Source organism: Sinocyclocheilus rhinocerous, unplaced genomic scaffold (genome assembly GCF_001515625.1).
Source record: "Sinocyclocheilus rhinocerous isolate Xijiao unplaced genomic scaffold, SAMN03320098_v1.1 scaffold200, whole genome shotgun sequence".
In the NCBI taxonomy this organism is placed as follows: domain Eukaryota; kingdom Metazoa; phylum Chordata; class Actinopteri; order Cypriniformes; family Cyprinidae; genus Sinocyclocheilus; species Sinocyclocheilus rhinocerous.
In genome coordinates this window covers 2,315,776-2,332,196 of record NW_015641014.1, presented here as the reverse complement: position 1 = coordinate 2,332,196, position 16,421 = coordinate 2,315,776, and the positions used below count along the sequence as shown (strand labels likewise).

The window sequence follows — 16,421 nt, the reverse complement described above, 5'->3', positions numbered from 1 at the left end:
AATCAGTAACGGATAACAATTTGTAAGTAATCTTACATACTGGTAAAAAAATGTATAGCCTGAATGCACTGTAAGTCGCTTTGGATAAAAGTGTCTGCTAAATGCATAAATTATCAATTAAATTATTCATTATTATAAATTATAATCTATCTCCCCATCTCTCTCTCTCTCTCTCTCTCTCTCTCTCTCTCTCTCTCTCTCTATATATATATATACTATAAAATAAAAGTAATTTAAGTGTTTAAGTGTTTCTCACCTGTATATAGACAGACGGTTGGTTTTTGTTTGCAATTCTTGAAACTTGAAATTCTCCTGTGACAATGATCCATGTCGGTTTTGTCTTGTGGTATTTGGCAATATGCAACGTTTGGCATAAGAAAGTGATAAAAACCTGTGAGAAAAATAATAATGATGTTGTAACTGTGGTATTTTTGTAGGAAATCCCTATTTAAATTCACGCCTGTATCCGGAAGGCGTGTCTGCTGTTGCTTTTTGTCTCCATCTAGCGGCAAATATACCTAGTTTCTACAGAACTGTACAATTATGGAGTTTCTATTTAAACTTTATTACAAGCGCCTGTATAAAACTTTAATCGAGCGAAATGCCAGAGAGCGCTGTTAGGTACATTTAGGGGGTTTGGGGCGTTAAGTGCTATTATAGATGATTCTCCTGAATTGCCATTATGAGTAAGCTATTGGAGAGAGAGAGAGAGATTAGCTTTTTTCACTTTATCTGGGTTTTAGAGAGAGAGAGAGAGATGGATGAGCTTTTTTCACTTTATCTGGGTTTTAGTGGGCGGGAGCAATTTCCCTCTATATGTCAATGCCCGTTTGATATTCAAAGTGCTGCATACTCTGACAAGCAAGTCATTCACAGCAACAAAGCAAGTTTGTACAGGAACGTCAGCGCGTGTCAAAACTGACCGAACATGAAATATCTTCCGCTTCTTCTTCTTCTGCTCCTCATCCTCCAGAACCACAAGGTCCATTTGGACAGGATTGAGACGAACCAGGATTGTGCTTGGAGTTGCTCTGAGGTTTGTCAGTTGTATTTTTTATGTAGTCTAAATATAATTTAGAATTTATAATCTTTTGTTTGTTTTGTAAAAGATTCATTTAGTAAGGTCTTTCATTTCTCTTTCTCTCTCTCTTTATTACACTTGATATTACCTTTACATTACTTGAGTAAAACATTGCTGCAGTCATAATTTAATTAACAAAAGTTTAACAATAAAATGCTGGAATTATATCTAGATTGCCAGGAGTGAATCATTTAACTTGTAAAAGATGGATAAATTAAATTAAATGAAGTTTGCCTGCTGACAATTGCATTTATTAATATTTAACCTAATTAAGCCAGTGCTTATTTATATGAGAGCTATTTCTGTGTTATGTTAGAAAAGTGGCTAGTGGCATGGTTTAAATTATGAGTCATAAAAATATGATATCATCTGTAACAATGAAACCCAGCCAGTTATGTGATGTATTAAAAAAGACCTTGTCTCAGTCTTACAGAAGCAGACATACACAAATAACCCGCTCTCACTGATCTAGGTCATCAATATTGACAAAGTTTGACAAATCTTTTTGTATTCTGTTGATTATTGTAATTACATATGAGGATACACTAAACTTACATCATATGCCTGCTAGCCTTGTTATATTTGCTCCAACCAGGAACTTCCTAAGGAGTGAGTGGGAAACCCCTTGTTTTACTGTCCTTACAGTACAGTCACATTTCTTGTTAAATGATAAAGCAGTTCTCGACCGTGCATAAATAGGAAAGTAATTTACACTATCATGACTCAGCCTAGTGCTTTAAATAATATTCCTTTTGATCTCTACAAACAGGGTCTACAGTGTAAACCCAAAGCTTACTGTGAGTATCTATCTACCTATCTGTGTTTATGACTATCCATGCAGTAATTTATGGTTCTAACATATTTTTTTATATCTTATAGCTCCACTGTCAGCATTTCACTGCAGGAATCAGCCTGTTAGCAGCGCCGTGTTCAATAATGTGATGTTGTCTACTGTGTTGGCGTGTGAAGGGAGAAAATGTTCACTCCAGCTTAAAATCGCAACATCAGTGAATGCTACTGGTGTGTATTATTCTGGTCACATTGTGTGAATGAAATGCTTTTGATGTGGTATATGTTTTAAATGTTATATATTTAAACAATTTATTAATAAATGGTTTCATATTCCTGTAAGATACCTCTCATTTTTGGATAATATTTGTATATTTTACAAATCTGTAGAGTGTTTGCACTGTGACAACTTACCCCACTATGTTCAAAGTGTTTTCAGTGAGCTGCATCTTTTTGTCTGGTGCAGTACTCCTGAAAAACATCCGCAACCGCTGTTAGATTGCTTTATAATTACTTTGGTAGACCTACTGAGTCATTCCTACGTCACTGCATTTAACCAAATACTCCGGTAACTCATTGACACAACATTGCCTTCTTAGTACAACTACATCTTTCTAAAACTAAATCTTTCACAACAATAAGTTATTAATGAAATACTCTATAATCTAAAAGGTCTAACATTAACTAAACACAATGTGCCTTAATAATTACTACCTTACTGATTTAACCTGAAATGTTAATTGAAGGAGAAACTGCAAAATGACGTCACCACTTTGTGCCACCCACAAAATGGATGTGTTTCGGTTCTCCTAAAGATTCGAACTGTTTTCCAGGTGATATTCGTGGAGTTTCAGTGTGTGCCGACTCTGCAGGGATGATAGGACATTGCCAGATTTACACCTTTGGCCATGTTGGCAAAGGAAAAGCCACAGGAAAACAGGTACAGTATAAACATATGAATGATGCTTACCTGATGGTTACACTATGCAAATAGATTTCTATCATTACCACTGAGAATGTTATCAATGACACAAATCTGTCACAGTAGCACAGAAACTATAACCTCCTATCGTGTATGCTTGTCAGATATCAAATACTCTGTTTCTGCTTCTAGGTTGATGTGAAGTTTAAATGTGTTCCTGTTAGACCTGGACAGCTTGTGTTTGTGACTCTCAAAACCATTCCCAACTACTGTAAGGCCACGTGGACACAAAGACACCTGGTTCCTGGTATCAGTGTTGTGTTTATCAGCAGTCTATATATAACAGTGTAGTCACACATGATATGAATAACATTAACATCTATTGCCCTTTTCTTTTTTTTAATGCCAGAATGCAGTCATGAAGGTATCAGAGATGAATTGGCAGAGTGCATCAGTAAGTTTCTTTATCATGTCACAACATTGATAGTTAGATAGATAGACAGTATGTAAAGCTGTAACTGTACTGTCATTTTGTTGTAGCTGGGAAGCTGGCGTACACTGTAGATAAAGCCAGGAATGCGTTAACAGTGAAAGTGACTGATGCTCCAGAGGACACAGACTACAACCTCAGGCTCTGCCATAAACGTAATGTCATCTGTGCCGGGGAAGGGGCTCATATGAAGGTAAAAATGACGAGCACACTTTCCCTTGCATTTCCTAGAAGAAATTTTACCCTTGTGTTTTGCATGTGTTTCAGATAAAACCACAACATCTACAGAGTAGCATAATGCTTCATTATTCCAAACCATTACCCTGTTTGTGCATTGAGGTATGAAAGCTTTATTTTACGGAAAATTACGGTTTGAACATGCAATCTGACAGGTAGAGAAGGAAGTGTTGATTTCCACCATCTTTTATTTCAGGGTTGGCCTGCTAGAGTAGATGCAAGGAGAGTTCAAGTGTGTCCATTCAAAAACAGTAAGTAAAATTTACTTTGTTCAAAACAGAGGTCCTAGATGTTTTCAGTTTCTCGGTTTACACTGTAAAAATGCTTTGTGAGGTAACCTAGCATTTTAAAACAAGTGGCAAAAAACAAGTGGCAACATCAGACCCGCCTCAAAACCTTTCACCAACAGCTAAATTGATGGGACTAAACTTTCTTGCATTGGCTTGCTTATTTGCATTTGGTTGTATTGTATCTGTATCAGATTTTTTTGTACTAGTTAGCACTTGTTTGCATTTTTAAAAGGAGTACCTGTTTCCTGTTAGATAGCGTTCCAAAACATTAGCTTGCCAGTGGTCTCAAATGTGAAGCTAAAGCACTTAAATCAGTAATTCACCATCAGTTACCCTAATGTTGTTTCCAGACCTGCAGCAGTTTCTTTATTTTGTGGAACACAAAAGAAGATATTTTGAAGAATGTTTCACCTGTTTTTTTCCTTACATTTTCATTTTTGGTCAAACTATCCTTTTAAATCACTATTGATAAATTAGTAATATTATAAATTGGCATTTTAAAGCTCAAAATTTACTTTAAAATACTTGCATTTTTCTCTGTAACAGATTTAGAAGAACTGTGGTCGGGGATAACCTATGACTTCAATAAGGAAGAGTTGATATGGGAGCCGCAGTGTCCAGTCAAAGTGTCAGTTTCTCTGTGCCATGCTGATGGAGGGAAAAGCTGTCAAGACATTGGAAATGTTTTCCATTCAGAGGGACAAAAAGTATGTTCTGTTCCCCTCTAATCCTTTGTTCCTTTTTATTACATGTGCAGAAATAGCTGCTGATCGTTAGGAACCCTCATATCATTTTTTACTGTTTTTACCTCAGGTGATATTCTCTTCCGTGGATCCACACCCAATGCTTTGCACAAAGGTTGAATGTTTTTTTTTTGCATATTTGCTTTCACCCCAAAATTTACATTTTGTCATTATTTACTAACCCCCATGAGGTTCCAAACCATTTGGCTTTCATTCTTCCATGGAACACAAAAGGAGAAATGTAGTAGAATGTCCTAGCTGCTTTATTCCATGCAATGAAAGTGAATAGGGACTGGAACTGTCACATTACAAAAATGATAAAAAGCACTATAAAAGCACCATAGAAGTAGTCCATATGACTCATGCACTATATCCACAGTGTTTTTGAACTATATTTAGAGGGCTATACATAATTTCTTTTCTGTCAGGGATTTCTAAAATGCCTAAAATATCCCCCCCCCCCCAGTGCTCATACATTATATGTACATGTTTTTGCATTGTTTTGACCATTCTATGAAGCCTTCTTGCATGCCATGATTGGGTACAATGCTTGTATGCTATTGGTTAAACTACTTTTCAGTCATTCCCTGTCAAACACGTCAGTCAAACAAAGGCAAAACCTAAACATTTTAGGCAATTTAGAAATCCCGGCCAGGACATGTTTGGGAAAAGGACGATTTATAGTAACCCTACTATATTACAAGTCATAAAATAGTTTTGTGTAAATTATTAACTGATAATCTTATCGATAGTTACAAGCTACAAGATCTTTTGTGAATTTCAGTGAAAAACAAGTTATTTATCATTTAAAATTATGGTCTTTTCTTTAAAAACTATCAAATGACTTCTGGTGACTTGAAATTTACCACATGAGTTGTTTATATATGAAGTCGGAATTTAAAATTTTGGGTGAACTGCTCCTTTAAATGAATGATGTCATTGACAGAAAATAGCTTTTTGGGTTGGGTTGGAATTCATTGTCATTTCTTTTTTTGTAGTTTACCACTGAAGTGGGGACATGGATAAAGTGTCCTTTTGCCAAAGGAAATTTCTCAGGTATTTAAGCACAATAGCTTTCATAGATGTTTATGTTACACACTGTATGATGCTAAATGTCCTTTTATCTGACAAGTCTGGACAGCAAAGATTACATCAAAAGATGGTCAGCAGTGGGCAGAGATTTCAACATGGGTCAAAGCCAGCTTCTCCGTTTCTGTCTGTGAGATGAAAGCCTTGTCTCAGTGTAAACGAATCGAGGGAAACAAGTTCCAAAATCTTTCTGTGGTAAGGAGCCGTGAGCAGGATAATCTGCCTGTAGGATCAGTTATAATAACTTCAAAGCAAATGTACATGATGTCATATGGATGTTTTTTTTTTCATAGTTTTCTTGGTTTCTCGGTACACTCCTATTCATATTAGTAAACCATGCCTTGAGGCCTCCACTGAAGGCAATTCCCTTGTCAAAGTAAAACTTTTCACCTGGTTTGTACCCGATGACATGAGAAAGAAAAGGGTCTGTTCTAAGGAAAACTCAAAGCACAGAAGCGGTCTTGTTTAAGCTTGTTTGATGTCATGCCAGGTCTTATTTGTTTTCTAGGACAAAATGAAGCACACAGTTTTCAACTTGTCTAAACGTTCGTGCGAAGTGTGCGTCTGCATCCAGGTATGGCAACAAATGAAAGCAACAGTAACAGTGCTGTCAAATCTTGTTGGATTTTTGTCAGTGGTAATTACGGGATAGTTCGCCCAAAAATGAAAATTACCCCATGATTTACTCACCCCCAAGCCATCCTAGTTGTATATGACATTCTTCTTTCAGACTAATACAATCGGAGTTATATAAAAAAATGTCCTGGCTCTTCCTAGCTTTATAATGGCAGTGAATGGTGGTCAAGATTTTGAAGCCCAGAAAGTGCATCAGTCCATCATAAAGAGAGCTCCACACGGCTCCGTGGGGTTAATAAAGGCCTTCGGAAGCGAATCGATGCATTTGTGTAATAAAAATATCCATATTTAAGCAAAACATTGGTCACGAATTAGAAGTACAAAATGAGGATTTGTAAAGAAAAATTATGGAGGTTTTCGATATAAGCCAAGAGGAGATTGGTTTTCCTTTGCTGTAAACAAAACTTGTTTCTCGTGAGACTAGCATATTCTCACCAGATTTTACGCTACGCCTACATCCTACATCATCCCCTGGAACGCCACTCTCTCATGAACGTGTATGACAGTTAGCAGAAGCTAGAGATTACGGTTTATAAAGTTTTAAATTGGATATTTTTCTTACATAAATGTATTGATTCGCTTCAGAAGGCTTTATGAAAAGTTAGTGGCCTCTCCTGTGATACAGCTACACATAATTTCAAGTAGTTCAACTACATTCAAGCTAATCTTTTTTTTTAACTACTTTGTACTTAGATAATTACATTGTGGAAAATATGATGGAATAAATACTTGCAATGTATTGTTTTGTAGTGTAGTCATGGAAAAGCTACACTATTTTGAAAACAGCTAAACTAATGTCAAGCTAATGAAAATGTAGTTAGTTATGCCACTTGTGATAGGTATTGCCATGTTACACAATACAAGCTATGAAGGATATGAATTTTGTTGTTTAATCACACAGCAAATTGGTGCCGTGACCCAGAGAGAAGTCAGGACATTGAGAAGATTTTATTGCCTGCTGTCATATTTCTGACCGTGATCCTGGCAGCTGTCTTGTTTGGTAGAATAACAATAAAAGGTAAGCTGACAGCGGTTTGACACACCTGTTGCCGCTGGCTAGAAGGAAACAGCGAGATTGTTGTTGGTAACAGTACACATTGTGTTTGAGATTATATATATCTAATTTACAAAACAGTAATTCCTGATTTAACATGCTCTTTCCACGTAAAATAAGAGTAATAATTAAAAGCAAATTATAGATGGAAGTCTTATGAACAGTAGTCTTATAAGTCAAATAATAGTAGACATACCAGTTCCAAACCTGCATATAAGCTTTAGAATTGAATCGGGTGTGGACATGTTGTGAAAAAAAGATGAAAAGCTCTGATATACAAGTTGTTTGACTTCATTTGCTACCGGCAGCTTTTCCTGGAAAATATTTGCTGGTTGTTTTGATTTTTATTTGTTTCTTGTTTCTTAGATGGGGACAAGAAGAGAACACCATGGACGAAACTCACATGTCTGAGGATGGTATGTAAACCAGTAAGAAAAAATAGGTGCATAATAGAGTCCCCAGCATGCTATGATTACAATCACAGGTTCTCATGATTCATGGTGTTTTTGATGTGATCAGACATGAGCCCCCAAAACACACATGCACACTATTTACTGTACATACAGTATGAATTCATTTGACTTTAGATACATGTAAAACTAGTTTGATTACATTTATAGCTAACAAATGTCTCAATTTCAGTTACAAATGAATACACTTACAATTTCAAAGTAAAATTGCAAATGTATATCAGTAGGTATATATCAAGTGTCAGGTATTTTATTTTGTGATTTCCTTTAGTTTACATTTTTTCATCTTTTTGCATTTTTACTTTTGCAACGGCATAGCAACATGCTAAAAACAATTTAGAACACCTTAGCAACCTATTACAATGACCTGGCAACCACCCAAAACATCTAGCATCAAATCGATGAGTTTTGCATGGGCAAACATGACACACTTTTTCATTAGAAAACATAATGTATCTAGTTATAGATATAATATCTCTAGATATGAATAGGTCTTTTGTGGTTATTTTAACAAATAAATTATGTCTTATGTTCCTTTTAACAGAATCAGTGACACATGCCTTCTCAGCAAGAGGATGTAGATTGTAGGACAGTTCTCAATAAAGCATGCATGTCTAATCTTTTTTTTTTTTTACTGTAAGACTGAAGCTTAACATAATACTTGTTTATGTCTTGCCTGATGCACACATGACAAGTTGTAACATCTGAAAAATGTATCTAAATGCATTGTTTTTTTATGCATAATGCAACTGCTGCTTTACGATTTTATAACACGCAATGTATTAACATGCCCACAGAATTTGAAGCATTTGAATATAAAACTTTTGTATGCAAGTCAATATAAGACTGAATTTATGCGACACATTAATAGTTTCCTGCTTTGCATAATCAAATTTGTTTTTGTCACCTATGAGTTACTACTTTTGTACAGCAGAGGGCAGTGTCGCTAACAAATGAATGTCTGTGTCAGCAGTGTGAAGGAGTTTTTGCCTCTCATGTTGATATTTCTCTCACGTCAGGCTTGAAACTAGGTCACAAATGGGTGGTCAGCTTACATACACTTGTGTAACCCCAATGTGTTGGTTCACTGCCATAGAAACTTTTGCAGCTGCACATGTTCCTGTGTCGCCTGTGCCTGTCATCATGATATTCGATGACACACTTTTTTTCTCTGATCCTGAGGATGCAGAGATACTGTATGACATTCCTGGACAGTGCGGCTCTGAGCCGATAGGAGGGGCCGGGCGGAATCGGCTCTGGGGTTTGCTGATGAAAACATTCCTGAAGGATAGAGTAAAGCCCAAACAATAGAGCTCAATCATAGATATAGGACAAATACAGTTTTGGGGAGATGCCACCATTGTCCATCTTAGTCTGTGATTTTATTGTGTTTTTATGAGTATCAACTGAATACATTTTTTTTTTTATCATACTCAGAGTTCACAGGGTTCACTTGAAAATAAAGGGGTTTCGCAGTGATGCCACAGAAGAACCATTTTTGGCTCCTCAAATAACCTTTAAATGAACAGTTCTTAAAATCAATGTGTGAAGAACATTTGAATCATCTAAAGAACCTTTTGTGGAATTGAAAGTTTCCATGGGTTCTTCATGGAACCGTTGATGCTTTATTTTTAAGTGTGTGTGTGTGTGTGTGTGGCATGTGGGTGCTAGCGCTAGGGAGTTTTTGACTCTGGTAAACACTGTAAAACAAACCCATGTGAAAATTTTTGGCCTCAATGATCTCATCGCTGCCTTCAGACTCCACCTGCTGTCTGCGAGTCTTCAGCTGGGAGTGAAGCATTCCCGTTTTGATACTTTCCATACGGACCAGACCACTACCTTTTCTGTACCTCCCTGACAGAATGTTCGACTGGTTGCACTTTGCCTCCAAAATGTGTTTGGGATAAAGGGATAAAGCACTGAAAAAAACAACAACAAAGCATTTGCTGAGTTGTCGTATGTTTAGCTACTTCCACTTAGCTGCCAGTGACTGCATGTGACCTTTTTGGTTGGGGTCAATAGCCACCAGCCCTGTCCTCTAACCTTTTGGACTGGTCAGTTTTATTATCACAGACTCATACCATCTGTTGGTGTTTGAACCCATAAATAAGAGCTTCTCATCTCAGAATATGCTTACTTCACTAGTAGTATTCAAAAAACAGTATTTCCAAAATTGCATACTGTGAGTAGGTATTACATCTGATGAGGAACTAAAAAAAGTATGTTCTATATAGTTTGAATGTGTTTAGTATGAATGAAGTTCAGATGTTCTACGCCCCTCTATGCTGTCAGTGTCATGTGACTTACGGCGTCAGTCGCTTCACTGCTATTTACAACTCATCTTCTATGGCCTCATGGGACTTAGGAAACTCGACAGAAGTAGTAGGTTTAGGTCATCAGGGTACTTCTGGTATTGTTTTATGAACACTTCTCATTTCACATAGGCTACTGTTTTTTCTGCTATATAGTAGGGAAGAATGCATATTAGGACACACGATAGGATATGAACCGGTACTATTCATGAAAGAGCAGGTGCAACTAGAGAACACTTTGCTATTCCATGAGTGATTTTTAAAAGACAATAACACATTTCTTGATATGACAATTTATCATTTCTAATCAGACATTGCATAAAGAAATCACGAAAAGTTGACTCAGCCAATGGCTTTGGGTGTGCAGGCTTTCCGAATCAAAATTCGAATAAACTGTTTCACAAAACGATTCAATGTTGCAAAGCGCTGGAACCCCCGCACGCTGAGGACATCTACTGTTTAAAGCGGTGTAAATGCAAGTGTGTTGGTTCACAGACAAAACTACAAAATTCTACTTGAATTTAATAAACTTTTAAAAAAAAACTGATTCAAAATCAATTACAATCATACATGTAATACTGGTCCATGGGTTCACTTGAGATCAATCGCCCTATAGCGTCGAACCACTGAGGTTTCCAAAATGATGTAGCGAAGTGTGGTTGACGTGACTAAAGCTCTGGACGTGACCAACGTGGTTAACGTTTTACTTGATCTGAAGCACTGATTCTAGACAAAAGATTAATTAAGTGATTCGTGACGCAAACAGTGTTTTTAACACGGCCATTATTACAGACAAGTAAGTTAAGTCGTTCATTGAATTTAGCAATTAATAATCTGAGCACACCAGACGCTATGATGCATCGCAACCAATTTAAAGTAAATCGTTCGTTACGGTGCATCTATTTGTTGTATATTGCCACTGAGTGATGTTGACCTTTTGTCTGCTAATTAAAAAAAATATTGTGTCTAACTTTATACACTTGTAGGCTATGTGAATGATACCCTTACAAAAAATAACCATGGTTTTATTGTAGTAAAAGTGTAGGCTAGTAACCATGTTTTTGGCATATTGATTACTATTAGTGCTTTGAAGTACTTCAGGCCCGCTGATGTCATTAACGGCATTCCAGCGGTCTTATGTAAACAACATGACGGTGCAATTTTAGAACGTTAAAGGGGTCATATGACATTGTTAAAAAGAACATTATGTTGTGTATTTGGTGTAATGCAATGTGTTTATGTGGTTTAAGGTTAAAAAAACACATTATTTTCCACATTATAAATAATATCTCTTTGGATTTGAGACTTTAGTCTTTGCAACTTTACAGATCTTCTTTATGCACCAAGAGCTTGTAACACTCCAAAGAGAAAGGAAAAATTTAAATGCATCATATAACCCCTTTAATCGAGGCATTTATCCGTACACGTGCAACTAAGCATATAATCCACATAACGGTCTGATAAGCATGTAAACAGCTGTTGTAAACAATCATAATCACATTAATTCACACAAGAAGAATAGCAATTGCTGAATCGCGATCTTTGTACACAAGCATACAGTATTGCCGTTAAAGCTGTACTGATTCGTAGTTCCAGCTGTCAATTAAAAAACCCACCAATAGCTTTCAATGTCCGTTATTAGTTATCACAGTCCTTCACAACAGCCACCCCCAAATTTGCACAGTCAAATTCGCCTTTATTTAGAAGGACTTGTCTCCGTTTTGTCAGTGTTATGGATGGATGGTAATTTAATAAGACGAGCTGCTGGTCTGGTGTATACTTTATCTTTTATTTTGACCTCTGCTGTCTTAATCCTACCATCAGCTCCTGGGATAACATTGGTGATCTGTCCTAGAATAAAAGTTACGCTTTCTTTCTTTGCGTGAACATTTGGGCGGTGTTATGCAAATCTTCCCACATAGTGATGTAGACATGTGGGGGCGTGTTTAAACGAGTCATTTTAGGAGGGCGTGGACAAGTCTTAACTTTTATAAATAATATCTCTTTGGATTTGAGACTTTAGTCTTTGCAACTTTACAGATCTTCTTTATGCACCAAGAGCTTGTAACACTCCAAAGAGAAAGGAAAAATTTAAATCGCATCATATAACCCCTTTAATCGAGGCATTTATCCGTACGCGTGCAACTAAGCATATAATCCACATAACGGTCTGATAAGCATGTAAACAGCTGTTGTAAACAATCATAATCACATTAATTCACACAAGAAGAATAGCAATTGCTGAATCGCGATCTTTGTACACAAGCATACAGTATTGCCGTTAAAGCTGTACTGATTCGTAGTTCCAGCTGTCAATTAAAAAACCCACCAATAGCTTTCAATGTCTGTTATTAGTTATCACAGTCCTTCACAACAGCCACCCCCAAATTTGCACAGTCAAATTCGCCTTTATTTAGAAGGACTTGTCTCCGTTTTGTCAGTGTTATGGATGGATGGTAATTTAATAAGACGAGCTGCTGGTCTGGTGTATACTTTATCTTTTATTTTGACCTCTGCTGTCTTAATCCTACCATCAGCTCCTGGGATAACATTGGTGATCTGTCCTACTGGCCAGACAGCTCTGGGTAATTGAGGGTCTAGGATCATCACGATCATGCCAGGCTTTAAGTAATCAGTGTCTTTCTGCCACTTGGAATGGGTCTGTAGTTTAGGAAGGTAATACTTGATGAATTGTCTCCAAAACTGATCTGCGAGGACTTGTGTGTGTCTCCATCTACTACGACTTAAAAGTTCTGATTCATGGTAGACAGCCTGGGGGAGCGATGGGTCGAGCCGCCCCATAAGGAGAAGATTGGGTGTGATAGGATTGGGGTCTGCATAGTTGATGCATAACCCAGAGGTTTTGAGTTTAAGATTCCTTCCACTTCAATCAGCACTGTCCTTAATACCTCCTCAGTCATGCTTTGACTTTGCAAAGTGGCATATAGTGCAGACTTAATGGATCTTATTTCTCGTTCCCAAGCTCCTCCAAAGTGTGGACTGCTGGGGGGTTGAATTTCAACTGGATTTGTTCTTTTGCCAGTTGTATGTAGCAAATTAGCTCAAAAGGGAAATATTTATGATTAATTATAACTGGTTATAATTAATAATGAATATTTAGATTAGATCTTAGAATTAACTGTAGCAGAATTGATATTACAATTATCTGATCTGTCCGTCCACCGAGCAGATGTGTGATGGGGAGACCAGAGAGTTGATCTGTTTAGCATCTTCTTGATAGTGGGGGGAACCATTGGAAATTTAGCACCCATAAAAATGTAGAATGTGGGGCCATGTCTGTAATTTATATGCAAATGTCAAAAGGGTCTCTAAGACATAAAGCCTAAACAATCATCAATGATCCTAAGCAGATGCTACATGTGCTTGCAAGGAAGGATTCAAGGCTTTAAAGGCTTCCTGGAGTTCTCTTTCCCCACCTTTGAAATTAGTGCCTTGATCTGAAAGTAGCTCAGATGGCTTACCTCTACGAGAGATAAAACAAAGCAGTGCCATCAGAAAGGAGTCTGTATCAAGACTGTGTAGGAGGTCTATGTGGACGGCACGAGTGGTGAGGCACTTGAAAGGGATGCCCCAATGCTTTTCATTGCGTCTTCCTACTTTCACTGTAAAGGGACCAAAACAGTCCATACCAGTAGAAAAGAAGGCAGGCTTAAACAGTTGCAGCTTAGCTTGAGGTAGGTCTGCCATTAGGGGCACAACTGGCTTGGCTCTCCATTTTTGGCAATCAAAGCAAGAGTGTTATTGTTTTTTAACAGCTGCTCTACCTCGCAGAATCCAGTGTCGGCGGCGAAGCTCTGCGAAAACTCGTTCAGAACCTGGGTGACAGAGTTGGTTGTCCATATCTTGAATGAGGAGTTGTGTTACTTTGTGTGCTGGGTCTGGAACCACTGGGTGGATAGTATCTGGATCTAGCTGTTCACTGTGGCGGCGTCGCCCTCCGACTCGAATAAGTTGGAACTGGTCTGCCCATTGCTAGACAGTCAAAGTCGTCAGGGAAGCTATCTTGTTGAGATTTTCTTAGGAGATCTGTTTCTGCCAATTTGTAGTCATCAGCTGTTGGATTTCCCGGTTTCCCAGCCGCCCCGTGGCGTAAGAGCACATCTGCTTCAATTAAATCTTTAAAATTGTTGTACTGATTTGGATCTGGGCTGTTTTTCCATGGGTGATGTCGTCTGCTGGATTATTGGTAGAGTCAACACAACATAAGGCCAGGTTAACCACGTCATTGGTTAGTTCCTGAATCTCAGAAACTCTGGTGCCCACAAAAACCTTAAAGCGACAGGAGTCAGACTGTAGTCATGTTAGGACTGTGGTGGAGTCAGTCCAGAGGAAACAAGAACAGATGTCTAATGTAAGCTCTCTATTGACAAGAGAAGGTAACTGAGCAACAGTAAGGGCTGCACACAGTTCTAACTTCGGCATGGATAGCTGTCGCTTCGGGGCCACTCTTGATCTAACAGTGAGAAATGACACTTCCAACACCTCCCTCAGGGTTTTCTGTTCGTAGATACACAACAGAACCATAAGCCTTTTCCGAGGCATTGCAGAACACATGGATTTGCAGAGTGCAGTTAGGAACATCCATCTGTCGACTTACATAGCAGCGGGGTAAGTTGATCTGGGACATGTGTTGCTATTCCCCCTGCCAAGAGTGCCAAGTTTGAAGGAGATCTTCTGGCAGTAGCAGATCATCCCATTCTCTGTGTTTTGCCCAGATGCTGGATGAGGATTTTGACCCTAGTTGTGTAGGGGACAATGAAGAGGATCATAATATTGCTTGCCCACTGGCGTAACTCGAATCCACCTGTAGCTAACAGGTCTCTCAATGAATCCACAAGCAATTTGGCTTCATTCAACAAAGCAAGGCTCTGTAGACAGTTGCCTACATAGAAAGATCTTTCAATAGAGTCTCGTACCTGGTCTCCTGATTGGCTGTGGTCGAAAACATGCCTCTGCAGAGCGTATGCAGCACAGCACGGACTACATGTTGTCCTGAATGGGAGCACTTGCCACTCATAGATATCGGGTTGTTTCTCTCTGTCCAAATTGTGCCATAAGTAATGGAAGAGAGGCTTGTCTTCTGGCAGCAATCTCACTTGGTGAAACATGCCCTTTATGTCGCTACTGATAGCGACAGAGTGTTCCCTGAATCTCAGCAGCACACCAAGTAAAGAAGACCCCAAATTTGGTCCAGGCAGGAGTAGATCATTTAGGTTTTGTCCTTTGTAGGAGAATGAGCAGTTAAAGACAACTCTGTTCTTCCTGTTGTGACTCACCATATCATGAGGGATGAACCAGGATTTATCAGTCTCATGCAGCATCTGCTCTTGTACCTTGACTGCATAGCCAGCTTGTTCTAGCTTCCTAATTTCGGCATTATAGGCTTCTGCCTTTTGCGGGTCTCTCATCAAGCGATTCTCTGTGCTACAGAGGTTGGCCATTACCGCTTCCTTTGTGGCTTGTAGTTTTGGCATGTGCTTTACCCTGAGAAGAGGAGTGGCATAGCACTGGATCCCATTGATGTCAATCCATTTGATCTTTGCCTCTAACAGGTTAACTGCATCCTGATCTTGCTTAGATCTAGTGACGAGCTTCTCATTCCTGTAAGGCAATACATCCAGTTGCCAAAGTTGCTGCACATTTTTGAACAGTTTGTTGGAGGGAGACATAATGGAAATGTTCAGGCATTGTTGAGTCTAAAGCTGATAATGGACAATCTTGGCAGGACCCTGGACTGTCCAACCCAACCTCGTTCTCACTGCTGCTGGTCCACCAGAAGGACCCAAGAGCACTGGCGCAATTGGTGTGATTAAATTAGGATAATCAGAGCCAATTAACAAGAGTGGATGAGCTTTGTCAAGGGCAAGAATGGGCAGTCCTCTGAGATGGTTGTATTTGCTTTGTAGAGCTTTGATAGGGTAAGTATGTTCTGCCAATCCTAGCTGATCTGCTGTGAATGCTCTGCTGATCTTATAGACATTTTGAGGCTGACAAACCGGAGAAATGGAGAAGGAAACTGTATTACCTCGTATGACTTTCATGCCCTGTCGAACTGTTCTCAGTACCAGGTCCTCTGCCTGCTTGCCTATCCAAGTACAGAACCTCACTGGTGGGACTGGAAAAAGGAGGGGTTTCGCTGATTGGTCTATCATTGAGCTCGTGGAGTGCTTATATAATATAATATAATTATATAATAATTATTATTGTTATTACAAATTTTATTACATAGTTTTATTACAAATACTATGGTTAAACTATGGTTAGTGTAGCAAAAAAAAAAAAAAAAA

The 16,421-nt window shown here is 38.4% G+C and overlaps 1 protein-coding gene across 1 annotated transcript; it reads left to right on the top strand.

Annotated features, from left to right (window-relative positions):
* The first annotated feature begins 889 nt into the window (after positions 1 to 889).
* Positions 890 to 8,653, top strand: LOC107753663 (putative interleukin-17 receptor E-like). The gene is made up of 18 exons (XM_016569868.1): positions 890 to 1,036; positions 1,851 to 1,878; positions 1,961 to 2,101; positions 2,704 to 2,810; positions 2,985 to 3,099; positions 3,202 to 3,246; positions 3,333 to 3,475; positions 3,550 to 3,621; positions 3,716 to 3,770; positions 4,356 to 4,516; positions 4,623 to 4,667; positions 5,551 to 5,608; positions 5,685 to 5,836; positions 6,150 to 6,239; positions 7,095 to 7,116; positions 7,179 to 7,295; positions 7,698 to 7,747; positions 8,346 to 8,653. The coding sequence occupies exons 1-18, from the start codon at positions 929 to 931 to the stop codon at positions 8,352 to 8,354; spliced, it is 1,518 nt and encodes a 505-aa protein (XP_016425354.1). The 5' UTR covers positions 890 to 928; the 3' UTR covers positions 8,355 to 8,653.
* Positions 8,654 to 16,421: the final 7,768 nt, after the last annotated feature.